This window comes from Notothenia rossii (assembly GCF_949606895.1).
Source record: "Notothenia rossii genome assembly, chromosome: 4".
NCBI classification, from domain to species: Eukaryota; Metazoa; Chordata; class Actinopteri; order Perciformes; family Nototheniidae; genus Notothenia; species Notothenia rossii.
The window spans coordinates 86,328,665-86,356,011 of record NC_136902.1 but is presented as its reverse complement, the minus strand read 5'-3'; the positions used below and the strand labels follow the sequence as shown (position 1 = coordinate 86,356,011).

Here is a 27,347-nt window from a genome sequence, read left to right as displayed (position 1 = left end):
TTGATGTTTTTCTAAAGCTGAATATATAAACTGCTGATGCACGAGAGCTTGTCAGAAATAATTCTGTCTCGGCGATTATTACAAAAAAATTGAACTCTGCAAAGGTAGAAGTTTTCATTTAACTTTTTTGTGTGTCTGTGTGTGTGTGCGTGTGCGTGCGTGTGCGCGTTGGCATGTGTGCGACCCCCCGGGGAGCATGAGCGTGCAAATTCAGCCCGCAGAAGGAGGTCTGGGGGGATTACAGGGAGGAACTCTCTCATTCACTCACACGCCAGGCTGCTTTTAAGGAAAGGCTAGTGTGTACATGTGCAGTGTGTGTGTGTGTGTGTGTGTGTGTGTGTGTGTGTGTGTGTGTGTGTGTGTGTGTGTGTGTGTGTGTGTGTGTGTGTGTGTGTGTGTGTGAGGCTGCTTCCTCATCATAACGCACATTCCATTTTTTTCTTTACTCCAAATAATACAGCGAAACCTCATTTCAAATAGTTATTGTGTGTTAATCAAGATCAGCTGTCGTCATCTAATATATAACACAGATAATAATATAACTCTGGAAAGAGGATTAATATTTCAAAGAATTTTCCCCCACGCTTTCAAAACAGGAACTGACTGCCTTGTTAAAATGTGAATTTACATCAAATGGACATTTATGACAAGTGAATAAAAACGCAATACAAATAAAAGAGACCCAGACAATGATGAAATAATATGTTCCACTCCAGGCAACGAGACGAGAGAAAATAGCTGAAGGAAGTATCTGAGAGATCAGACAATATTCTTCTTAAAGGCTTTTATTGGCTTTATTGTGTACAGCCAAGGGTAGGGAGTCTTACTTTAAAATGTAATCTGTTACAATGACTAGTTAACTGTAAAATAATGTAACCCAATCTGAGTACTGAGGTACTTTTAGATTACCTCAATAGGAAATGCAATTCAAATAAATCCAAGAGAAAATAAATATTAATAAGATGATTTTTACTGAAGTGTATACTGACACAACGAAACAATGTGACCTTGGAAAATAAAAAAGCGAGATATTTAGGATAACAAACGTGTCCTCTGCTCAAAGATTTCATTGGAAAACCTGCCTTTCAACCCATGAGCACATACTACAGTTTCAAAAAGCAGAAATAAAATCTGAGCTGACAGAAAATGCTCCGTTTTAGTTTCATACACACAGTTAAGCTCACACACACTATGTTATGAACATATAGGTTGACCTACTGAATTAAAAACAGAACAAAAGAACCAAAGAAAGTGAAAACCATGAATCAGATTCAGGCACGAGGCGAAGAGATTCACCTTTTAAGTAATTGTAAGGCAATATTTTTGTATCCTGATAATACAGTTAGATGTAATCTAAACCTGGCTAAGCCTAGCGTTAAACCACTTCTCTGCATTGGGACAGAAGAGAGATCATCATTCCTGTCACATTCCTCTGCTGCCTGAAGACCACTCGAAACAAGTCCGCTCGTATTTAACAGATGGATGAGAAACCACACAGATACTCCTGACCTCTCTTGACTTTTAAATATTTTACTCTCTCCACTCTCACTCTGTGTCTTTGACTTTTTGTCAGTTAAACTGAAACCAGTGAAGCCGTGTTAGCAAGTAAGTAAAAACAGATACTATTTCATCTTTAAATACTCCATTACAAGATCAGAAGTAGAAGTAAGAAGTAGCTTTAAAAGGAAGAACTTAAGTAAAGTACAAATATGTCCAAAAAGTACTTAAGTACAATACTTGAGTAAATGTACCTAGTCATTTTCCACAGCTGAGTGCAAGCTGTCATCTTTCGTGTGTGTGTGCGTGTGTGTGTGTGTGTGTGTGTGTGTGTGTGTGTGTGTGTGTGTGTGTGTGTGTGTGTGTGTGTGTGTGTGTGTGTGTGTGTGTGTGGATCGTGTGCGCCCCTTCAACTCGGGCTGCACGCAAGAGACAGACAGTGTGTGAAGTAACCGCGGCGACCACAGTCACGATCTCCATCCTTCCACCCCCCCCCACCCTGACTCCCACCCTCTCCCTCTGCCTCCTCCCTTCTTTTCTCCTTCATGTCATGCTTCTATTCATTCTCCTCCTTGTCTTTATTACACAGTTTAGTTGAATACTCGATTCTTATTGGTCAATTTGGACATTCTGTGGTCTGCACATTTTTCGCTAGCAGACTGTTGCTAAGGAGGACGCTCTGATCTACAGTATGTGCAGTCGTATCAATCCACAGAATGAAGTCCAGACAATTTAATGTCGTCTGTTGACAACACATATTAGTTCTCCCCTCAATCAGAAAACACAGTGGAATACTTTTTGAATATTTATTTTTATATTTGTGGAGAGCAGGAAACGTTGGACTCATGATGGCTAAACTGTCCCCAGTAAAGTAAAGAAGGAAAGAGGTTAAAAGACAGAGAGCTGGACGTCAGATGAATTAAGAGAAGAAGACAGACAGGAAGTAAACACTAACAGGAACAACAGAAGACAATAAATACTCACTATCAAATCAATATTGTGAGTCCACTTGTTGGTACAAGTTAGCATGTCGCCGTGTAACAAGAGGGATAATGTGCAGCGAGGTGGCCATTATTGAAAAAGAACACTGAGAGGACAATCAGGTCTCCTTACTAAAGAAACACAAACACACAATGACCGTTAGCCCTCCAGCCACTAAGCCCAGTTTATCTGAGGACAGCACATAGAAACATGCCTCTGTGTCTCTTTGTGTTCAACCGAGCTTTTGATATTCATTCACAAAATGAGTTCAACTGGAAAAAATATTTCAGCCTCGAGGGACAAGCTTTCATTTTACAAGTCCAGCATTTAAATATTTGAGGATTACCTTATACTTCTGCAATTTGTTGGGAGTTAAATGGCTTTTTTACAGTGTATTAAAGGTGCGGTAGGTAAGTTTGAGAAACCGGCTCGAGATACACTTGTTGTTATATTCCATGGAATGCTCTTAACATCCCGATAGCAATGAATATCTGAAGTGCTTTGACAAACAATCCATAAAAATTTCATCTGTGGAATCCGTGGTACTGTAAAAAGCACGACCAATCATCTGAGCCGGCCCGGCTAAAATAACTGGATGGCCTACCTGCCTGTCAGCCTTCCATCTTTGCACAAACTTATCTCGTGCCCTCATTGGTCATGTGCGCATTCGTGTGTGTTGGAGGAGGGGCTCTGTAAGGAAGTGGTAGATTTTTTTCCGGTGGTGTATTTTCAAATTCTAGCGCACTCGAGCTGGTTTCTCCAAAAATGACCTACCCCACCTTTAAAGGATAGTTTGACATAATAATCCAACTTTGATTTCACTGCTTTTTTGTGTCCTTGCCAACAAGGAAGTCATTTCAACAGATGGTAAAAAACATTTCCTATGTGAGGCCAACCCTATGATGAATAATGTAATAATAATGGTTGGAGCTATACATTGATTTATGTTTTTGGATAATTTAACATTTATTTTTTTGCCGTTTTGTTTATAGTAAATTAGTCATTGTTTAGTGTAATTTATTTGAGTTAATTAAAGTAATTCTTAATGCTTTCATTCTGAAGGCAGTTGTGGGAACTGGGTAATTAAGGTACAGTATGTATTGGAGACAGGTGAAGGTGGGATTGGAGCACCAGAACGGGCAAATATTCAAATGTGACTCTTACACCCTCAGACCCAGTGCCTGGATACGGTTCCAGGTTCCTGCTGTGCGGACTGAGGCTGGAAAAAGGAGTCTTTTTTATTATTGTCCTTGGTCTTGCAATGACCTTCAATAACGCCTCAAACTGAGGGCACTTGTCTCAATAGTATGTTTTAAATTGAAGTTGTCTGAAGTCCTTACCACCAGCTGCTCTCGCAGTAATAAGTAGTGTACCTTTCTTACTGTCCTAATGTGCACAATGTAGGGACTGCTTTTCGTCTTTTGTTTCCTTAGTTATGTTCTCTGTATTTTATATGTTTATGTTATGCGTAACGTTGCTGCCTTCTTGGCCAGGTCAGCATTGAAAATGAGATTTTATCTCAATGCTTTTTAGCTGGTTAAATAAAGGTTAAATAAAAAAAATGTAACACAAGGAGGCCAAAGGAAAGGCATCGGGGCAACAACCGTGCCATTGTACTGTTTGATATTGAATCACCTGAATAAAACTGCACACAACGACGTCCTTGCCTGGACTTTAGGATATTTTTTCCTAAGTAAGATTAGTACAGTGTATTTGTACTTTTCTCAAGTAAAGGATCTGAATACCACTGGGCACTTGTAGTCCAAAAAATAAAACAGAATAAGGTAACAACATGGATAAACACCCGTAAATGTCAGGTTTTTAACCCTTAGACGCACGAGTGACTGGACCCTACACTCTTCCACAAGTGGGTCAAAAAGGACCCGTATTAGAATAATATGTGTTTTTATGCCATTTTTGCCATTTTGGTTTAGAAAAATCACTTGTATAATATTGAGTATTATATTTTGGTTCACACTAGAAATATTGTATATTGAATTTTTCTCTATTTTTATCATTTTAGAAAAAAAATGTACATTTAAAAAAAAAAAAACGTTTTGAAAAAGATCTCCGCTATTCTGAGACCCTCACAGTATTCCAGTCCCTTTTCAAAACTCATCTCTTCTCATCCTGTCTACTCATAGTCCCCCCCCCCATCAATCCATGCCGGTTGATCAAGTTTGATAGTCCTATACCCCCCACCCTAGCCTTCCCTTATATTGTAAAGCGATTTTGAGTCCTTGAAAAGCCCTATAAAAATATAATGTATTATTTTTATTATTATTATACTGACAGGTATCAGATCTTGCTGTGTAAAACAATCTTCCTGAGAGGTGTCACTTGTGATGTAGTCTGTGCGGTCCACAGTGAATGTATTCCTGACAGCAACAGGTGATAAGAATCAAAGGTTCCCATAGGATCCCATAGGAAATGCATACGGGTCATTTTTGACCCACTTATGGATGCTTGGGGTAGAAATACTAAAACTACAATTTCTTAAAATGTAAATTAAAATGTGAATGGCATGATATCCAAAACATGTTTTTTGAGGAATAGCTGGAGTATGATAAAACATTTTAATTACAAAGATACTCTAAGAAAACCACCTCAACGGGTCAAAAAATACCCACTTATGCATCTAAGGGCTAAGCAGTGTGACCCGGACGCGCAGGGAGACACCTCCCATAAAGCCTGGGCAGCGCTCCCAGCTCCATTAGATCCACTCCCTCTGCTCTCAGAGAGACACAGGCTCTCTGCTTTAGCACTGTTGAGAAAACATTCACAGAATTCCTGCCTGCACTCACCCCGTGTCCTCTCAGACACAAAAGACTTATAAATATTTAACATTAACAGAACTAAACAGTCTATTTCCTGACCAGAGACTCAGCACAGCCACTAGTCTGTGCTGGTGGTGTCACTGTTAGGAAAAACAAATCACTAAGGCTGCCTCCCAGTTTTAGAGTTGGAACAAAAAGACAGCATTCTATCTTTGTAGAAGTTATGATATGTCCACATTAGGGATTCATTCTCATTAACACATTGAAGTCTGAAAAACACGAGAAATTGGACCATCGAAGGAGCATGTGAATGCACCATTAGCCTGAGTGGAGGTTGGAGTGCCATTTTAGTTTAGAGTTATAGGTAAAGAATCCTATTAAGATGAATAAAACAAGTCTTAACAAAATAGGTAGCGTGATTTGGGGAATCATTTAGATGTAAAAATTCCTAACCTGTCTCTCCTCAGCTCCCTCGTTTCCTCCTGGGTCTTCTCCAGGGTTTCCCTCTGTCGCGTCACTTCCTCTTCAGCTGCACGGTAGTTCCTGCTCATCTGTGCCTCTCTCTGCTGCCATGACGACAGCTGCTCCTGCATGGTGTCATACCTTTGTTGGCACGACAACCACATCTCGTGTTTGTCCTCCAACTCCTCTTTTAACCTGTTAGAAAAAGATGCAGAATATGAGCTCAAACACACTCTGCTTCAGCCCATACGTGATATCCCATAAGGAAAGGTTTGCAATTTGTTTCTGTATACAGTGTGTGCATGTTTTTACAAAAACATAACACCTGCAAGTACACACACTAACAACAAGGGGAGTGTTAGCATCATAGTTTGTTTTATAAGAGACAACAGAGTGGTGCAGTGATGACCTATTTTTTAAGGCGGACCGGGAAGTAAACATTGTAAAGGCTTCCTGGAAGTCCCCTTTGGATTTGAGTATATAGCAGAAAATAAGCTCTGTGCTATCTTAACCAATAAAAAGACACGATACATTTTTTGTTAATTGCATGTTTTATTCTGAATCTGAATTGTCTAACCAAAGGTGTGTATGTAGTGGAGTAAAAGTAAAACAGTCTAACCTCTGACTAACCTCCCTTAGTAAGGGCTATTCAATTGGCGGCCCGCGGGCAAAATCCGGCCCCGGGGTGATATTTACTGGCCCTTTGAGTACAATGTTAAAAAGTAATTGAGCCAGAGTGCCTTTATTCCAGAGAGGGTGTTAAATTGAGAGATAGAGGGGAATACATTGCCTGAAAACTTTGGCGGGCTCGGGTTTCGAACCCACCTACTAGCTCCTGTAGTGACTACTCCTGTCATTGATTGCATCTCTGCGTTAATGATTAGATCATTTCACCTAAATTAAATCAAATGAAATGATGTTGATGTTAAAGTTAGCTTCACATGTACTGAGTTCTGAACTTGCCATTTAGATCTAAAGGTCTTGGGGCTATGTTGTTTGATTTAATTAAACACAATATATGCACTCCACTATGCTGTTGTAGTATTTACTGTATCTGAAGCTCTTAATATGATTGCTCATATTTCAAGCCATCTTTTTCCCGGCCCCTTGCTTTGGATCATTTTCATCAACCGGCCCCCATTCCAAACTAATTGAATAGCCCTGCTGTACATAGTGCCTTTTTCAATTGATTCCAATGAGAAAACAGTGCATGCCGTTCCGAGTTGAAGTATTTCAACTTCTCAGAAAAACGCCGGTGACGTCACTGTAGAGATTGGAAGAAAAGCTTGAAGAGAGTGTGTGACTTGTGTCCTCCTTGCTCTCCGACTTACAGACAGAGCGATGAAGCGAATTCAGACAAAGTGTGAGAGCAAGAATCTTCTGCTTGATGATCATAGTGAAAAATATGTCAAATGATATATAGTAGCACAAACAGGTGATACATTCCATACTATTCTGTGTTTAACAGCGGTGAGATGTTGTTTGCATATCGCTTTTTTTTTACCAGGAAAAGGCGTTATATGGACACAGGCCTCAGTTGCTCTCCACCTCTGCTCGAAGGAAAAGTTGGCCGTTAAATTGCCATGAAGTTTGAACAAATACAAAAAATGGCATTGGGTTGTTTCTTAGGCTGGAAAATGAGGAAAAGCTACAGAGACGTTCACAAAAAGCCATTTCAAAACATGGAGAGATTCACAATCCTTTCAACATAAAAGCAGCATCTACAAAGATAGCAGGTACTTATTGATTTCCGAGCCGTGCTGAGCAGATGAACATTGTCTTTAGCATCCCGTAGTCTCCACTCTTTGGACAATTTGTTGCATTTTTTGTCTCCCATTACATTTTCTTTGAGCTCTCTTCTCCCAATCTCCCCCATCCCTGCTGAAATAGCCTCCACCCCCCCATCAGAGTGCTATCATATGTTGCAATGTATAGCAGCCAAAAGGGTGAGATCAGAGACTGCTGTGTGGGAAGGGAAACAAATCGACAGTGTAATTGAACACACCAGGCTGCCAGTGGCTTAGAAAAAGAAAACCAGCAGATACCATGTAACAAAAACACACACCCCAGAAACATCTAACGGCTGCACGGAAAGATGAGAGGCGGTGTGTGTGTGTGTAGATGTCCGTATGTGGGTGTGTGTTGGTCTGGTGCTCTCCAATAGAAGTGCATCTGTATATCTACAGTATGTGCACAGATGTGTGTGTGTGTGCGTGTGCGTGTGCGTGTGTGTGTGTGTGTGTGTGTGTGTGTGTGTGTGTGTGTGTGTGTGTGAGAGAAACATGAGTCCACGCCAGCTAAGGAGTGCTTCCATCTGTTGCGCCGGCCTCACACGAGACTCTCTGCTGTGTCACAGGCACTTTACGGAGCCTAAAATGCTCCGAGAGCAGATCTCAGCTGACACTAATATCCCGCCTCTCTCTGGGAGGAAGGAGAAGTGGAGCAGAGGAAGTTGACGATGTGGAGGACAATGAGTGGGATGAGAACAGAGATTGTGGGAAAGTTGGATAAGGGAAGGGATGGGAATTTCTCACGAGATACCTGAGTAGTTTGTCCCGGTGCAGGCTCTCAGAGTGTTTCTCACGGGACAGCTGCTCCTCACTCTGTCTCCTCTGCTCCCTGGAGACACAAAGTGCACGGCATGATCACTCTTCAAGTTAGTTCAATTACGAGACAGATAGGTGAGACAGCTGAAAATACAATAGTCCTTTCCTCCTTTGCTTCATGTTATTCACATGAATTGTACCGCTTTTTTCACATTCAGGCAGGTAGAAGTATCATATTAAAGAGGACATATTAGGTTCATGTTCAGGTTTATGTTAGTATGTTGTTCCTCTACTGTGACATGTCTCCATGCTTTAACGTTCAAAAAGCTCTTTATTTTTCTCATACTGCCTGTGCTGCAGCACCTCTTTTCACCCTCTGTCTGAAACCAGAGCCCAGCCTGCTCTGATTGGTTAGCTGGTAGGCTCTATTGTGATTTGTCAACTGCTTAGAGTTGTCCCGCCCCTAAGCCTATATCACATACAATGTGTTGGAGTGCTAGCTAATAGGAGCGTGAGTGTTACAAAGTGATATCACTATGTTACGGAAGTTAACAAAGGAGTCCAATGGAGGCGTTTCCGGCAGGGGGGGAGTGTGGGAGAGAAACTCCCTCGGAGGGAACACAGGCATAATAGGGCCTCTTTAACACCCAGAGTATGCTTTAACAATTTCAAGTGCCATCGGAAAAGTACTTGAGGAAGATTCCAAATCCATACAACAGCTTTTCTCCACTCCTACGCATGAATCTCCATGTGGAGGAAGCCTAACAATTAAGTCCTCCTCTGGGATCAGCAGAAGTTCAAGAATGCTATCTCACAAGTCATTTGGCTTATACAACGCCATTATTCATTGTACACCATAGCAGATTTCCGTAAGTCATTGAGGTTTTTTTTTTTTTTAAAGATGCGTGCATGTGTGCAGCGATGTTTTTGAAATCACCTCTTCCTTCATGCGCAGCTGCTGCCTCGCTCTTCAGAAAGTAAATTGGAAATCAGTTTTGATTCTAATTCCTGCGTGCCATGACAGACTGCCACACACACACACACACACACACACACACACACACACACACACACACACACACACACACACACACACACACACACACACACACACACACACACACACACACACACACACACACACACACACACACACACACACACACACACACACACACACACACTTCACCCTAACCCTCCTAACTCTGTCGGCTTCCCAGCCTAATCCCCTCTGTGGCGGCATCAGTTAATGTGTTTGTGTGTGTGTGTGTGTGTGTGTGTGTGTGTGTGTGTGTGTGTGTGTGTGTGTGTGTGTGTGTGTGTGTGTGTGTGTATGTGTGTGTGTGTAGCAGTCTGTCTAGCCCTGTGACCTTGCAGCCACACGCAATGAGGATACAGAGTGAGAGGGCTGAGTTCTGAGCTCACAGACAGACACTCTGTTTTCACTGCCAATCGAAAACAGACTGTTGTTTGGGAGTATTTGTACATTTTTACCAAATTAGATTCAGTAAAACAGTCTATACATAATGTATTATATTTGCATCTGAACAGATTGTAAGTCTGGCCGGCTTGCTATGCCTTTATGGTGCGTTACTAAACATCCTGGTGCTGGAGTCCACGTATAATGATATTTGGAAGTATTTCAAACACTTTGATAACAATATATTTATAGATTAACAGTGAACATACATTTAGAGAAAGACAAACTACAAATATTTAGTACCTACCTTGTGACTACATAAATGAAAATGTCAAATTGAAACTACATTTCATACACTACATTCAATTATTATTTAATGCACCATAAACGTGCAGTGTGGATCCCGTTGTCCAGTTTTGGCAGAGAGAGTTATTTAAAATTGTTGATGCGTTTTCTTGAAGCTGACCGGGTACTCTCATACAGCCAGCAGCTTTTCACAGCTCCAAACATCGCAGCGATATCCCAAAAATCTGTTATTAGGAAAACTAATCATATATTCTGCTGATCTGCTTGTGTAGCTGAAGCACATGGTTTGTACTTTACTCACTACTGCCACTCGTCTTTCCCTGTCTCCCCTCTTTCTGTCTTCAAGGTCAGAGATGACATGATATCTGACTCCCAGCTGCTATTTCCACTAAGGGAGAAAGATAAATGTGAAACAGGGTGTTTTGGATTAAACAATAAGGCGCCGGGTTCAAAGTGCAGTCAAGTGCACCGAAGGAGTGGCGGAGCACTTTGGGTATTTTGTGGCTGCAGGCATGAGGTGTACCGTACATGGAAACAAGGTGAGATTGAGAAGAATCTATTATCATGCATTGTCAGTGTGTCAGTGGGCGTGTCACGGGCACGTTAATAACAGGTTCTTGAGGGATTTCAGAGTAATTTTTTCTGCAGTGTTCATGGAGATGTGACCTCAAGACGTCACTGCCTCCACTTGCAATGTAGATTAATGAACTTTAACCAATCAGAGCAACGTGTTTAAGAGTGAACACGTTGGCTGTTTGCGCAAGACTTAGTCAAGGTAACCACATTGGATCTGGAATGCGTAATCACAGTTTGGCAACACGCGTCACTCAAATTACAGACTGCAGATTAGAGTTATCAGATGTTGGAATGATACATGATGATAAGAATCAACCATTTATCTTCACTATACATTTTTGTGTAATTAACAGGCTTGGGGAGTAATGGATTACATGTAATGGGATTACCTAATCAGGATACAAAAAGGAACTGTAAAAATGTAATCAGATTACTGGTGGATTAATAAAAATGGTGGATTACTAGCAGGATTACAATGTTATTAAAAATGTAAAACAGCATAAGTGTGAATCTGCTTCATGGTTTTCACTTTCTTTGGTTCGGTTTTTAATTCAGTGAGTGAACCTATATGTTCAGTGCGTTTGAGGTTAACTGTGTATGAAACTAAAATGGAGCATTTTCTGTACATTAGATTTTATTTCTGCTTCTTTAAACTGTAGTGTGTGCTCGTGTGTTTCAGTGTTGGTGTTTAGGCTACTGGCTGAATATGCTTCATGAAAGGCAAGTTTTCCTATAAATAAAATCTCTGAGCAGAAGACACATTTTTTATTCTAAATATCTTTGTTTCTTCTTTTCTAAGGTTGCGTTGTTCTGTCGTCTTAAATAGTATACTTAAAGGTAGGGTAGGTAAGAATGGAAAAACCAGCTCGAGTGCGCTAGAATTTGAAAATACGCAGCCGAAAAAAATCTGACTTCCTTACAGAGCCCCTCCTCCAACACACACGAACGCGCACATGACCAATGAGGGCACGAGATAAGTTTGTGCACAGATGGAAGGCTGACAGCCAGGTAGGCCATCCAGTTATTTTAGCCGGCTCAGATGATTGGTCGTGCTTTTTACAGCGCCACGGCTTCCACAGATTAAATGTTTGTAAGTATTTATTGTCAAAGCATTTCATATATTCATTGCTATCGGGATGTTAAGAGCATTCCATGGAATATAACAAAAAGTGTTTCTGAAGTGAATTACCTACCCCACCTTTAAGTAAAAAACATCTTCATTATTGCATTGCATTTGATATTGAAGTAATCTGAAAATAACAGAAAGTAATTAAATTAGTGTTAATAATGTGAAACTTAGATTACTTATTTTTTTTATGGAAACGGATTACATTTTTTAAGTAACCGTTACAACCCTGGTAATATAGATGTGGCCATGGAGGGTCAAAAAATGTATCATAAATGTGGGTGTGTCTTTTTAAATGAAAGCATGGTTTGCTGATCCAGTTTGAGCACACGGTGAACAACATGATGTTTCTGTGACACCCAAATTAAAAAGTACTAGAAACACCCTGCTGAGCCTCTCCTCCCATTGTGGTGTGTGGCAAGTCTCCAACAATGCCAAACAGTCACATGAGGGTAAAAAACCCACTCTGCATTTCAGAAAAATACAATTCTGTGTGCAGCATGTGCTCACATGATAACAGAGAGGAAGAGAGGGAGAAACAAGGGGAGAGTTGTTTTAAGCTGAGACAGAAAGAAGAAAGACTTCCTCCTTCCTGAAGGGCTTTGAGTGATTTGAATCTAACGTGAGATAAACAGGGGACTGAGGTGAGGGAGGAGGTGTGTGTGTGTGTGTGTGTGTGTGTGTGTGTGTGTGTGTGTGTGTGTGTGTGTGTGTGTGTGTGTGTGTGTGTGTGTGTGTGTGTGTGTGTGTGTGTGTGTGTGTGTGTGTGTGTGTGTGTGTGTGTGTGTGTGTGTGTGTGTGTGTGTGTGTGTGTGTGTGTGTGTGCAACAGACAAGATCTCGTTGGAAATGAGGTCCTTGGATACACCCTGGGATCAATAGTTGTTTAACTGCCAACAGTCACACACACAATGCATACCTCACACTTTAGTGCACACACACACATACACAAACACACACAGCCTTATGAAAACAAGCTGCATCACATCAATCACATCAATGCTTTACTCTTCCTCTCTTGACCTTCACTCATTCCATCATACACTCTTTCATCTCTCCTGCCTTGCTCAGTACATCTATCCTGTCTTTCATCTCTCCCTCGCTTGCCTCTAATCCATCCTTTCAACCTGGCCCGCGTCTGTGTCGGCTGATCCATGTGTTCATCCTCTGATGAAAGGATGAGCTCAACGTCTCCTGCCAATCAGGAGGCAGCAGGAAGCTTTCCGACACGTACATGTCATCCAGACGTCGCAGGGAGGGGTTAGTGACGCTGACTATGATCCTTTTTTGACAAATGCTGTCACCAACAACCCCCTCTTTCTACCACATGCAAGGCAACCCCCGACAAAAACGTGTCAAGAATGCAAAAGATGTGTGCGAAAACGCTAATGCAGTAAAATGACCGGCTTATTCAAGATGTGAACAAAGTCGCTCAATGTCCGGAGAAGAGAAGAAAATTGGTTGATTGTGACCCAGATTACAAACCATATATGTGCTGCTCAGAGATGTCCCGCCCCTTAGTCTATCACGCACAATGTGTTGGAGCACTAGCCAATAGAAGCGCAAGTTTTACATAGTGATGTCTCTATTACGAAGTTGGAGAAATAAAACATCCAGGGGTAAAATCAAGATTAAAAAACGAGCTTAAAGGTCTTGAAGATGGTTGAAGTATATTTGTGTGTGCATGTGTGTGTGCACGTGTGTGTGCATGTGTGTGTGTGTGTTAAGTGTCATGACAAACAAGCTGCCTTTGAGTGTCTCTGGCATGCTGATCAGAATGCACACTCGGATCAGAGGGATTCCTCAGTCCGCCCTATGTGTGTATGTGCGTTTCCAAGGCAACGCGACTGGCGCCACAGAAAAACACAACAGGTACGGAAAGCCGATGTTTGATGGACGTGGGGGGGGTGGGGGGGAGTCAAAGGTTGGGCGGTTGTGATGGCAACGCCTCTTGCACATAAACAAATCTTTACCTTTTTTGTTCTTGGATCCGGAGAGAGGATCACATGCAGGTTTGAGAAGCTATAGAAATGATGTACGGTGAGAATCAGGGACGTGCACAGGTAACTAATGTTGCCCGGGCAACGGCCCGTTTGGCCTTTTTGGTTGACCTGCCCCTCTGGAGAGAGCGATAGTTTGTTTTCATTTTTTCTGTTGTGACCGAATCAACATGATGAGCCCACAATTAGTATTGTAGCGTCTCGCTGCGGGAAACACACTTTGTCAGCGCTGTGATCTGCCGGTGCGTTAAGACCACCTCAGTGTCGGATTTGGGAAACTTGATTTTGAGTTGTCTCATGGCAGTTAGGGTATAAGGGACAAACCAGGGGACTTCACTTCCTCTTGATACCGTCGGTTATTTACAAAAAAAAAACTAAATATAGCCTACTTGTTGTTATTGAGCTTCTGTCTTTCTGTGTCTTTTCATCTGTAAACTCCCTCAACCGCTCGCTCTCTTCTCTTGATCGCCCTCTCACAGGTGAACAGTTCAATGTCCCGCTTCATTGTAGGATTTCTTTCTAATTGTTTGGTTTCTTTTACATTAAAAACAAATTACAATTTTCAAAAGGTCTTTTTTTTCGGGGGGGATGCCCTTTTTCCAGTTTAGAGCAATAACCCCTCCAAATGTCTGTGCACGTCCCTGGTTAGAATAACAAACATACACACAGGCTATGAGAGACTGTTTAAACATACGACCAATCAGAATTAACTGGACAGTGAAAGGACGGTTAGCCAATCAACTGAGACATCTCGTCTAGACCTGACTGGGGAGATTTATTTATTTCCGACTCGTGTTTCAAAAGTTCAAAAAAGTCCATAAACGAAACATTGCAAGAAGCTCCAAACACAACGGACACCACGGGTTTCTAATGACTGAAGTGAAATTGACTTGACTTGAATTATAACAACATACAAGTATTTATGTTATATTTGCCAAAATTAAGCAAAAAGTTACAACTTGAATTAAAAGCACTAGAAAGGAGAGTTGAGTGACTCAGAAATATGTGAGCCTCTGTTTTCCCTCTCCTCAACCCTTGTAACACACCCGCCTCCTTATCCTGCTCCTTCACCTCCTCCCCCACTTCTCCACACACACACACCTCATCATGCAACATAGCCTTAAGTCTGATTCTCCATATAGCATATGTCCATATGTCTGGGTGGGTCGCGTGCGACTGCAAACATCCCCTCCATCATCCCCGTCTCAGACCTGATCCCTCACACGCACATGCACACAAACGCACACGCACATGCACACAAACGCACACGCACATGCACACAAACAAACACACGCACATGCACACAAACACACACACACACACACACACACACACACACAAATGGGCTAAGGGGAAGGGGGTCACCCTGGGTTTCTTTAGTAACAGAGGGTTTTGGCTGAGCACTTTCCTTTGACTTAAACTAAGTTGACAAGCCTATCACGTACAATGTGTTCTGTGTAAGTTTTTCTATCTTTCTGTAAATCAAGCTGGCCAACATTTGTTATCTATCTACCTATAGTTAGCTAGCTTACAATAGCTACATATAACAAGCAAGCTAGCAAGTGTAAGCTAGCTAATGCCAAATTGGTGGCTCTCATTTAAATATTTAAATCTGAATTATTATTCAACACACTATGATTAGACCTGCTATGTGGACCTGTCTTTACCATAGTACTGTATGTCATCTTGGTCATGCTTATAAAGCTATTTGAATCTCAGAGAGAGAGAGAGAGAGAGAGAGAGAGAGAGAGAGAGAGAGAGAGAGAGAGAGAGAGAGAGAGAGAGAGAGAGAGAGCACAATCAGTCATCTTTAAAGGTCAAAAACAAAGATGTTTGACAAAAGAATTAGGAGGGAAAAAGAGTGACTGATGAGGAGGTTAAAGAGGAAGGAGGAAACATTAGTGAGTCTGTCAGGTCAAGTAGTCCTTTAATGTTGTGATTATCAGATAGCAGCATCATTTAACATTTACTCCCTCTGTGAGTAGGAGGAGTTGTGTGTTCTTGTCTGTTTGTGTGTGTGCGCTTTTGAAGTGGTTAATTTCTTCAGATCCTGAATGAGGTCACTGCAACAAGATTAAAAAAGCATCCTCTTTCCTCCGCTTAAGAATAACACTATATCTCAGAACGGGAGACATGTGCAAACATTTTTGAAAGTGTTCAGTGCAAACAAGAGTCAGGAGATTACCCAATATGGAATCATTTGTCCATCTGGAGTTTTTGGGAGTATATCAACTTCAACTTTTCTAAATAGATTGCAAAACTTGACCTCAACAGTGATCAGCTCAGTGTTCTCCTGCTTGTGATAACAGTAGATAAGAGGTCGTTACAGACACGGTTGTACATTGGCCTTTTCTACCAAACTGAAAACATTTGATGTTCCTGTGCGGAGCCATAATTTATCCAAGACTCCTATTATCATTAAGGTCAACTTGACCCTTTCATTGTTTAAAATCTCAAAATAAGTACTGAACATCGTTTTGGGGATAACTGGGTAAACACGGGTTGTCTCTATGTGACTGCTTTACTTACTTTACAGATTCATATGTTTTACTCAAAATACCGAACAGATCACCCATGCCTCATATCCCTCTATTTCACTTCCTGTTTCAAAAGTGCTGACTTGGGGTATAAAGCTTTAAAAAAAATAAAGATTCGATAAAAAAAAAGGAGGGGGCTGAGCTCATGCGGGAGATTCTACCGGCAGATTCTGCGGTGATGAAACGCTATATCATGGATTATCAAGGATTCTTTCTGAAACAGTATGGAGCTCAAAGGCTTTCTCTCTTGTCGGTTATACCACAAGGTGAGTTCCTTTTTATTTCCTGCTTCTTCACACACATGCTCTCCAGTAAAGGTTAGCTCTGAGTGTTAGCGATGCTAATGTAAACATGCACCGACGATATTACGTCCAAAACAGTCGGGCATTGTTTCCGATAGCAACGTTTCTGATAGGGCTGTGGGTGTAAAGCCAGCCTACATTTCAGATAGTTCGCCGCTTCTTCTTGTGTGGGTAGGTGAACATAGTTCCTAAGGCGGTGCTGGAGGGCCAATGAAACTTGTCTTATAGCCCAACATGCAGTTGTGCGATGAACATTAATCATGTCTCCCACAGTTTTTTGAAAGGCCCCGTTCGCGTAGAATCTGAGCGCAATCAGCACCTGCAAGGTTGGGGGGAGTGCAGCGTTTCGGTCTGATCCGTGCTGGAGTTGAGGGGAGATCTCCTCGATTAAATCAAAAAGGGCTTGTCGGCCGAAATGAAACCTATCAGTTCACTGTCTGAATAGATGTCCAGTGGGTTTGTTCGATCATGGACGACTCTTTCTCTTCTTAATGCCCTTTCATTGTTAAACTTGTAAACAAGACGCCCTGCCATTGTTAATATCCTTCTTGCCTGTTTTGTGTTACTATGGATACTAGTCTGTCTTTCCGATTTACGCCTGCTCCATACTAAGCGTAAAATTACACCCGGGCGCAACGCATACAGGGCTTAAGTCTAAGTGGTAACTTTAGTTTGGTCTTAACCTTCGGTTCTACATCGGACGTATAGTTACGCCCAGCTTACGCCCTGCTGGTGCACTCCACTCCACGGGCCTAATTATGCTCATTTTCAGGTTCATATTGGTATCTTGTTTCTCTCCTGTGACATAAAATAATACATGATGATCTATATAATTGGTTTGATACTTAAAGAGGCATTATTCTGCTCATTTTCAAGTTCATATTTGTATTAGTTCTCAGAGTAACACTCCGTTCGATGTCTCACTATGGGATGCGCCTCAACGCGTATGCAAACAGAAGCATCAATCTCATTACGCCAATCCTGATTGGCTGGTGATCTTGACGTCTACGTCAGGGAATCCACCCACCCTATAAGTAGCTTGCGCTACGTCGCAGCGTCATTCAAACACCTCTTCTCGCTTCAGAGCACATCTCGAATATCAGTAGCCGGGCTAGCTTAACGGTCCACAGACTGAACCCAAGCTAACATTCGGTCGACGGGCGCTTGCCGCTTACTTTTTTGCTTTTCGGAAGATTTAATTAAATATTAACACATCAGTGAATATTGAAATCTGCCCCGCCGTTTTTTCTTTCTGAACAACGGTAGGGTTTTCATTTTTTCTTCAAACACTAACATACCTGTTACTAGTTTATCCCTTCGCGCCGACACCACGGCGAGCGAGGACGGATTCTTCTCTCCCTCACACCAGAGGAGACGGAGATAACATATATTAACACACCAGTTCATATTAAAAGATCTGGCCGCCGTTTTTCCTTTCGGAATAACGATAAGGTTTTGATTTTTTCCTTCAAACAGTAACATACCTGTTACTAGCGTGTCCCTCCGCGCCGACACCCCGGCAAACGAGGATGGACCCTTCTCTCCCTCACACCAGGGGAGTCTGATGCTCAGAGGCTCGGCTCTGCGGCTGCGGGTTTAAGATCTCGGGCACGGACTCACAACAGGTCTGCTCGTCCTGCCTTGGGCTGGAACACGCCCAGGAAGCTATCGATAACCCCGGTTCGTGCGGGCATTGTGCCCGCTTCACCGTCAAGAGCCTCCGCCGACGGCTAGCGCACCAAGCAAGCCTGTTGGGACAGGACCCCTTCATGTCCGTTGATTTGCCGGCCGGCAATCGGGACATGGTGGCGACCGCCGCGGAGATTGAGCCCCGCGCTGTGTCAGGCTGGGGTTCAACAACGGCGGTAGCCGCGGAATCTGAGCCCCGCGCCGTGTCAGGCTGTGGCCCGGTGGCGGCAAGGGCCGCGAGAGCGGAGCCCCGCGCTATGTCAAGCTGGGGCTCCCAACTGGACCTCACCGTGGTTCCACCCGCGGAGGATGTCCTGGAGCTGGATTATATGGAGGAGGATGTCCTGGAGCTGGATTATATGGAGGAGGATGAAGAGGATGCCTCTGAGTTCCTCTTATCCGACTCGGATGAGCACGAAGATGACATCTTCTTTTCATCTGCTCAGGCTGCCAAGCCGGAGGCGATGTCCGCTCTCCCGGGCGAAAGCACGACAGCTTCGCCCTGCCTCAGTATGGACTTGCAGGCCGTGTGCCAAGCGCTGCGTCCAGGCTGGACATCCCCTGGCCTGAAGTGGCCAAGCAGACCTCCTGATCTCGCTATGAGGGGAAGAACTTGCCCCAAGCAGCGAGGATGAAGAGGCAGCTTCTCCCAGTCTTTCCAGAGATGCTGGACGAGGTGTCGGTCTCGTGGAGAGACCGCCCTTTCAGCAACAAGGCCCCAATCCAGGGTGCCTCCTCTTTGGACTGTGACGGCATGGAGAAGCTCTGCCTGCTCCGCACGCCAGGGCGCTCAACGTCTCCTCGCTACTGACCGCCTACCAGGCGGAGCTATGCGAGGACATGACGGTCAAACCTGAGCCTGCCGTGTGGGACGAAATCGCAGCGATCACAGACATTTGCCTCCGTGTGCAGCGCTGTGCAGTCCAAGCCACGGGCAAAGCACTGGGGATAATGGTGGTACAGGAGAGAGCCAGGTGGCTTAACCTGACGAACCTTCCAGACCGGGAAAAAGAGGACGTCTTGGACATGCCTATTGTTCCCGAGGACATATTTGGCTCCGCTCTAGCTTCGATGCAGCAGCGGTGTGAGTCCAAAAAGAAGGAGGATGAGGCTCTCCAGCTTTGTCTTCCCCGAAGGGTCCAGCCGCCGCCTTCAACGGCCCCGCGGCAGTCCTTCGCTCAGGCTGCTTCACGTCCTGCCCGTTTCAAGGTCCCGAAACAGCAGAGGTCACAGCTTGCCCCGGGTCTCCAGCCCAGACACAAGGCGAGGACGAGCTGGCCAAGAAAGTATCCGGTTCCGGCAGCAGACGCTCAGGCACAGCCGGCCCAGACTTTCAGCCATCAGACGAGGAAGAAGAAAAGGGCGACCTGACAGCCTCCTCTCCTCTCCTCGATAAAGGAGCTGGGAGTTCCCTGTTCTCCAGCTCCAGAACACGTTCCAGTGTTAGATGCTCATGTGTTTCCGGGGTGCAACCATGTCCCCATCTTCCCGCTGCCTGGAGTGATGTCAGAACGTCATCCTCAAGTTCACGCCATGAGGGAAATGGACTTAACATCAAAGACAGCAAGTTCCGCTGCCTGTTTAAGTCACACAAACACATGTCATCACTATTGTTGTTTAATAAATCATTTTCCACTGTCGTTTCCAGGCTTAAAGCCAAGGGCGCAGTCAATAAAAATGAAAAGAAAAACAATAAAAACAATAAACAGTCTGAAGTCTACCCCCCTTCTAAGAGTGGCTGCTGCCTCTCTCAGAAGGCGGACGATGGACGGGGCTGTGAACGCATCACCGCCACGCGCATGCGCAGTGTCGACCGGGGTTGTCAACCTGGGGTACCACCGTGTTCAGACACTAGAGGGCCCCATAGTGAGACATCGAACGGAGTGTTATGAATGAAAACTATAGGTTACTTACGTAGCCCCAGTTCTCAGAGTAACATGTAGTGAGATGTCTCACCAGACAGCCCTTCTTGCTAAGGCGAAGCGAGAAGAGGTGCTTATTTTGAATGACACTTCGTCGTAGCGCAAGATACTTATAGGTTGGGTGGATTCCCTGACGTAGACGTCAAGATCACCAGCCAATCAGGATTGGTGTAATGAGATTGATGCTTCTGTTTGCATACGCGTTGAGGCGCATCCCATAGTGAGACATCTCACTTCATGTTACTCTGAGAACTGGGGTTACATAAGTAACCTATATTTCCTCTACTGGCACATGTCTCCATGGTTCAATGTTCAAAAAGCTCTTTATTTTTCTCATACTGCCTGTGCTGCAGCACCTCTTTTCACCATCCGTCTGAAACCAGAGCCCAGTCTGCTCTGATTGGTGAGCTGGCCGGCTGTGTTGTGATTGGTCAACCACTTAGAGATGTCCTCAGGTTGAATGTGTTAGAGTGCTAACCAATAGAAGCGCTGTTACATAGTGATGTAAAGTATGTGTGGGAGAAACACTTTGGGATGTTGGCCTTTGCAGACCATTTACATGTGAACCAATAGTTGTCAAGACATTTCACAACATGTCAACCTCATGGTGGCGCTAGAGGAAAAGTCAGCAGGATTCATCCATCACTATGTGTTCAGGGTGTGTGTGTGTGTGCGTGTGTGTGTGTGTGTGTGTGTGTGTGTGTGTGTGTGTGTGTGTGTGTGTGTGTGTGTGTGTGTGTGTGTGTGTGTGTGTGTGTGTGTGTGTGTGTGTGTGTGTGTGTGTGTGTGTGTGTGTGTGTGTGAAAATGAAAACAAAATTGCAAAATGTTCAAAACTAATAGAGCTTCGTCATCAGCATATTTTCAGAAGCCACATGGGGCATATTAGTTCCCTAAACCCCTGACTAGACCTCTGTGTGAGTGTATACAAGTCCAATCCTCTGTTGTTGCAGCTTAGCGGGCTCGGTATGTGGAACGTGAGCATTTCCTGGTTCGGGCCGCGCCCGTGGGGCTGTTTGAATGGTTTGATTGGTGGATGAAAATTATACGGAAAGCCAAGCCCTGCGGTGAACTGTTCTTCACCCGACATACTCCACATACCAAGATCCACCTGCGTCCCCATCTGTGCATCTGCATGTTTTTACTAAATGTGTGTGTTGTCAAATACTTGTAGACACTTACATCAGCTGCTGAGTTAGGGACTCTTCCTCTTCTCTCATTTTCTGCAACTCCACACTGGAATGCTTCAGCTGCCCCGTCAGCACTGCACACACACATTCACATAGATTACAAAGCTTGTCACCAGAGGTTACACGGTATAATTTACAGAAAGAGACAGACAGGTACAGTAGGCAGAGCTTTTCAATCACATTGGTACTTCACACTTGAGCAATGTAGGAAACCCTAAACCACATGAAACTATCTGTGACAGGATTGAAAGGAGGAACAAAACAAGAGGAACAAACGAGAGACAGAATTTCCAGACAGAAACCTGAGAGAACCTCAAACAAGAGCTGGAGAAGACTTGAAAAAAAGGTGGGGATTTGAGACACAAGCGAGCTGTTGAAAATGAAAAGGCCAGGGGGAGCAGAAGGAGGGGAGTGTGTTGAAAAGAAGGGAGTATGAGGGAGTTTGTGCTCAAGGGAAATCGTGAAACTGAACACCTCTGATTATTGTTGTGTGTCTGACATAAAGTAGCAGCTACTGTTTCCTCCCTTCACTGTCTGTCTGTCCATTTCCACCACAAAAAGGCGTGTACAACTTGCAACTGTGATCGTGAAGAGACTTGGCTAACAATATTGAATTAAAATAAAAAAATTGATTTAAAAATGTTAGTATTGCTTCCTCTAGGATAAAATAGTCAGTTCCACTGCGTTCACTTGAATGTTTACTTCCTGTATGTCTACTTCTGTTATTTCTCTGACGTCTGTCTCTCTCTTTCCTTAACCTGGGACAGTTTAGCCATGATGAATCCAAAGTTTCGTTTTATCCAAAAATATAAAACTAAATATTTAAAAAGTATTCCACTGTGTTTTCTGATGGATGAAAACAAACGTTTGTGGTCCACAGCTGACGTTATATTGACCGGACTTCTTTCTGCGGATTGATATGACAGCACATAGTCCCTTGATAAGAGCGTCCTACTTAGCAACAGTATACTATCGAAAATGTTGGCCTAGAAATGTCCAAATTGACAAATCAGAATTGAGTATTCAACTAACTTGACTAAGCATGTAGTCGGCTTCATATGTCAAATGTCTCCTTGCTTGAATCTGAACCTGCTTTTATATTCAATGGTAGGTAGCGTCCTTTTGCTGCACGTTCATCAGGTTTCCAGGCTGGTGAATGCATTTCTTAAAAAACAGACCTGGAAGAAATGCTTAACTGCAATATTTAAGTCCTGTGTCAGGCCAAAAATGTATCACGGTGTAGCGCTGGACCTGCTGCAGCTGAGGGCAGGAGTAGATATCACGCAAGAGAAAAGCACTTAAGTACCAGGTCTGAATAGTTAATAACTAAAGACATGCCACGATTTTCAGGAAACGCCACTTTTGTTTTGCAGGTAACTGTCTCTGGTAGAAATATACTGTATGATTACAGGCTTCTGTCTTCTTATAAGTGAGACACTCAAAATAAGAAACATTCAAAATTGGCTGAATCACCTTCAAGATTTATTTCCACTATCTTCAACAGTAGTCAGATCTAGTGTTTTGGCAATGTTCACAGCTAAAAACAATATCATTAAGCAGGATGCATGTTACGCTTTTAGGACAAAAACGTTGATTTGCATGAAGCACGGATAAAGCACAGGCATTTATCAGTTAGTGTACACAATGTTATTGAGTAAAACTAAAGTGTATCCGGCCAATTAGACATGTGATAGATGGTAAGTTAAATCTACCACTTGTATGAGAGCACCAAAATTAGCATCAGTCATACTGATATGGTACAAAATGCAGTCAAATGCCCAGTTCTTCGATATTTTTAAGCTACTATCTTAGCTCTGATGCTTGCTGGGACTTCACTGAGCCCACGAGTGAGGATCAGCCTACCTGACGACCTGAGGGCAACTTACTCTTAGCTTTTGATTTAATTGTATTTATTCTTATTTTATTTTATTTATTCTTGTTTTATCCAGTCCTGTGTTGGTTTTAAGTGTTCCTATGAATCACAAAGCTGTGTTAATACCTTGTAAGTGGAGGTGAGTATTGTTTTCATTTTTTATTTTTTAAGCACCATATGTTACCTTTGCGTATAAAAAAAAAAAAAGCTATATAAATAAAGTTTGATTTTATTTGATATGAACATTTGTAAAAGTACTTTGCCTTCCCTTGCTGTTATACAAAACAAAAAAAACAAAAAAGCCGGCAGACGGCTCCATGTGGGTGTTAAGTTGTTTGCATGTGTGTGTGTGTGTGTGTGTGTGTGTGTGTGTGTGTGTGTGTGTGTGTGTGTGTGTGTGTGTGTGTGTGTGTGTGTGTGTGTGTGTGTGTGTGTGTGTGTGTGTGTGTGTGTGTGTGTGTGTGTGTGTGTGTGTGTGTGTGTGTGTGTGTGTGAGTGTGTGTGAGTGTGTGTGTGAGTGAGTATGTGTCTACTGTATGTTGAGAGAGTGCCTGTGAAGGTCCTCCAGCACTCTGGACGGCTCTCAAACTGATCCAGTAATGTCAGCCTGACATTTGTGAGATTTTGTTTTCCACGCTCTCTCTTTCACCCTCATATTGTTTTTCCTCCTTCTCTCCACTGTCTCTCTCCTCTCAATCTTTCTTCATCAATTGTTCCTCTTCCTCTCTTTCTGTGGCTATATTTCTCTCTTCCCCCCCTCTCTTTCTCTCTCAGCAGGAAGAGGGGAGTGTGGGAGGTTCAGCTCAAAGCGGCAATACACCGATAATTGCTTTCTGGTCACTGTGACATGACAAAGTCCGCCAGGGTAAGGCAACGCATGCACACTAACACACACTCAATTGTCCGACACTCAGAGACTCACACAATAAAAAACACACAGTAACAGACATGTCCGAACAGAATTAGTTATATAAAAACTTGATAGACTTGTAAACAGCCTGTCTGACGTTCTCTCCAGAGCTTCCATTATGTGTCACAGTGCTTACATACGATAGATGTAGAAAGAGATCTGCATACAGCGCTGGAGGCGGGGCCCTGTTTATTGTTATGAAAGTTGCTCAGTGGCGCATGAAACCAAAACTCGAGAACGAAACTACCCGTATCTTCCGACGATATCCCGCATCCGCTCATAGAGCCCATGGAGGATGCAGACTTGTGTTTGATTCCGTCAAAAGAAGGGAGAGAGACAATGAGTCTATTTTAGCACATTTTACAACTTAAGGCCATTATGATTTAAATAAGGGCTATTCAAGAGTTCATCCTGGCAAGTTCCGTTACGTAAAAACTACAGCTAGCTTGACACCAAGGTTTGCTAAGAGTTTATAGTATATTGTTCCTGGGCAGGTAACTTGGAGTGATGCAGTCTAAGTATTATCAAGTCAATCTCAGCACTAGGGCTGAACGATATATCGTGTCATGGCGATAACCGCGATATGCGCAGGCGCGATATACACATCGCAGGGACGTGCAATCTTTTTTCTTTTTTTTATTACCTTCGAAATTAAGTATGTAAATGAACTCAAACACGTCATGTTACAATTGTTTTGCTGCTTGCTAGAAAAGGAAAACGTGCGCGGCTCTCATGTCAGGGGTACTTGAGTGAGTGACATGCAGGCTCTGCATGCTCAGCAAACCACCAATCACAATCATTCTTGATCAGATCACAGCAGGCCCCGCCCCGCTAGTTTGCAGACCATCAAAACACCGGTAAAAAATTAGCAATACCGGCGAGAATGAAGATTTACTTCCAAAAAGCAAGTAAAGCAGCCCTACTCAGCATATCTCATCTGACTTATTGTCCAGTCCTGAGTAATGAAACACTGAGGAAGGTTTCTAGTGATTGAATATCTGATAACTTTATATTTACGGCAACATCATCACCAGAATTAGCCATGTTTCCATGCATTGACACAGCAATACAACAGGAAATAGTCCTTGTTAAACAAATCTGATTGGTTGTAGACTAATCTAAAAGCATCCAATATTCTCAATGATTTCATAAGTGGGGCTCAGATGTTAAATCATTAGCTTTTAGATAACCATAAGGCAGCAAAGCAAGGATACTTGGAAGACAAAGAAATGCTAATGACAACAAGTCTCAGCTAAAACTAGCAAACTGATATTGTAGGGTTCAGTGAAAACACGAAAATCAAAAAGAGATGTCGGTGTCACATGAAGAAAATATATCTTAGTATTGCATAACATATGAATAGAAAGGGCTGTATTGTATATACATGTTCAGACTTTAATCAAACAAATGAGTGTGAATAGATTCCAAGAAGGAAGTACCACAAACTGATTTTCTATGTTCTGCAATAACATAAACTATAAATCAAACGAAGACACACCCGGCGCCTAAGGTATGCTGAGATTGACATTATATGAGTCAATGTAAAGGGAGCTCACTGTAACTGCACTCTGTAAATCACCTTTGCAGTAACCTATTAACACCTGGGAATTCTTACAAGAGACTGTATAACTATAATATCACATTCTTCAGTGCTCGGGAACCACAAACATTTTTGGGTGTCTGCCTAGTTTATTATGTGCAATAAAAGCACTTCTATACCACAGAACATTTTTTAAAAGTGAACGATTGGAGAGAGTGGAGAAATACTTTGGAATTTACCATTTGTCCTCCCAGAGAGAAATTAGTGCCCAACTGACAAAGAAACATGTTTTATAACAATATAGCTCTCTCTTGGACAAAACAGAGAATTTATTTTCTCCATCGCCGGGCGAGTAGACCGGCTCTTCTCCTGTTTTTTACATCTGTGATTTAGAGTGCTCAAAGATTGTAGGTCAACCTTTTTGAGAAACGATGAATCAGCCGACCATAACAACATACTAACATTGTCTCTGGATATGAACTGTTTCCATCAAATCAGAGATACATGGTCGCACAATTTAATGAAGTTCAACTGAAGCCTCTTTTGTGCACCATTTAAACACAGTTAAATCCCAGGTCAAATGTACGTTAGAGTGTCTTGAACATACTGTTTTCAGTGATGGTTATAGTTTGTTAAATATCTGTTTCCTTGTCACTTGTCTTAAAATGTGTCCTAGTTTTTGATGTTGCAAATGGAGCTGCTGTGATGCAAGAACCATTTCGGAGTCAAAAGTTAAGTAGAAATGAAATTTCTTCATAAAAAACACTGAACTTCGCTGAATATTATTTTGTATTATTCATTTTTATTTTCCTTTTACTCTCGAACTATCTTCTTATTAATACATACAGTATATATAAATTTATTTTCTATTATTTCTATATATATATCTTTATTTTCCTTGTGCACTTGGATTTAAGGTTTATATGACAAGAAGTATTTCTTAGTTTTATGTAAAAACATTAGTTTGTATTCTGCTCGAAGAAACAGCTATGGACAAGTAAGGAAAAAGTAAGGGGAAAAAAGACATGGAGACAGTGCTGGACTGGGGGGGGGGGGGGGTTACAAAGGAAAACTCTTACTGAGAACTTATTTAATGTTTTTTTTTTTAAATTGCTACTGTCAAACACACACATACAGTACAAACTAACACACACATACAGTACAAACTAACACACACATACAGTACAAACTAACACACACATACAGTACAAACTAACACACACATACAGTACAAACTAACACACACATACAGTACAAACTAACACACACATACAGTACAAACTAACACACACATACAAAGTTAGCTTCCGGGTAAAAAGATACTGTTCAGTGTAAGGATAGCCCGGGGTGTTGGCAGATGGCTGCGGTTCAGGATTCGGTCACACACACACACACACACACACACACACACACACACACACACACACACACACACACACACACACACACACACACACACACACACACACACACACACACACACACACACACACACACACACACACACACACACACACACACACACACACACACACACACACACACACACACACACACACACACACACACACACACACACACACACACACACACACACACACACACACACTTCATAGTCATAGCCTTTTACCTGATCACCCTGTCAACCCTCAACCTCTTTTTCACATTGACAGAAAGCTCTCTGTCCACCACCTT

General features: G+C 42.7%; 1 protein-coding gene across 3 annotated transcripts in view; it reads right to left on the bottom strand.

Annotated features, from left to right (window-relative positions):
* Window positions 1-27,347, bottom strand: part of lekr1 (Leucine-, glutamate- and lysine-rich protein 1) — a 77,176-nt gene that overhangs the window by 2,173 nt on the left and 47,656 nt on the right. For 2 of the 3 annotated variants that reach the window (XM_079675769.1, XM_079675770.1), the window contains exons 6-8: window positions 21,322-21,403; window positions 8,259-8,336; window positions 5,709-5,912 (exon numbers count right to left, since the gene is read on the bottom strand). In XM_079675769.1, the coding sequence (XP_079531895.1) occupies window positions 5,709-5,912; window positions 8,259-8,336; window positions 21,322-21,403 (364 nt within the window). Of the gene's footprint in view, window positions 1-5,708; window positions 5,913-8,258; window positions 8,337-21,321; window positions 21,404-27,282 lie in introns of those variants that run through there. The other variant, XR_013807237.1, reaches the window with a different exon arrangement.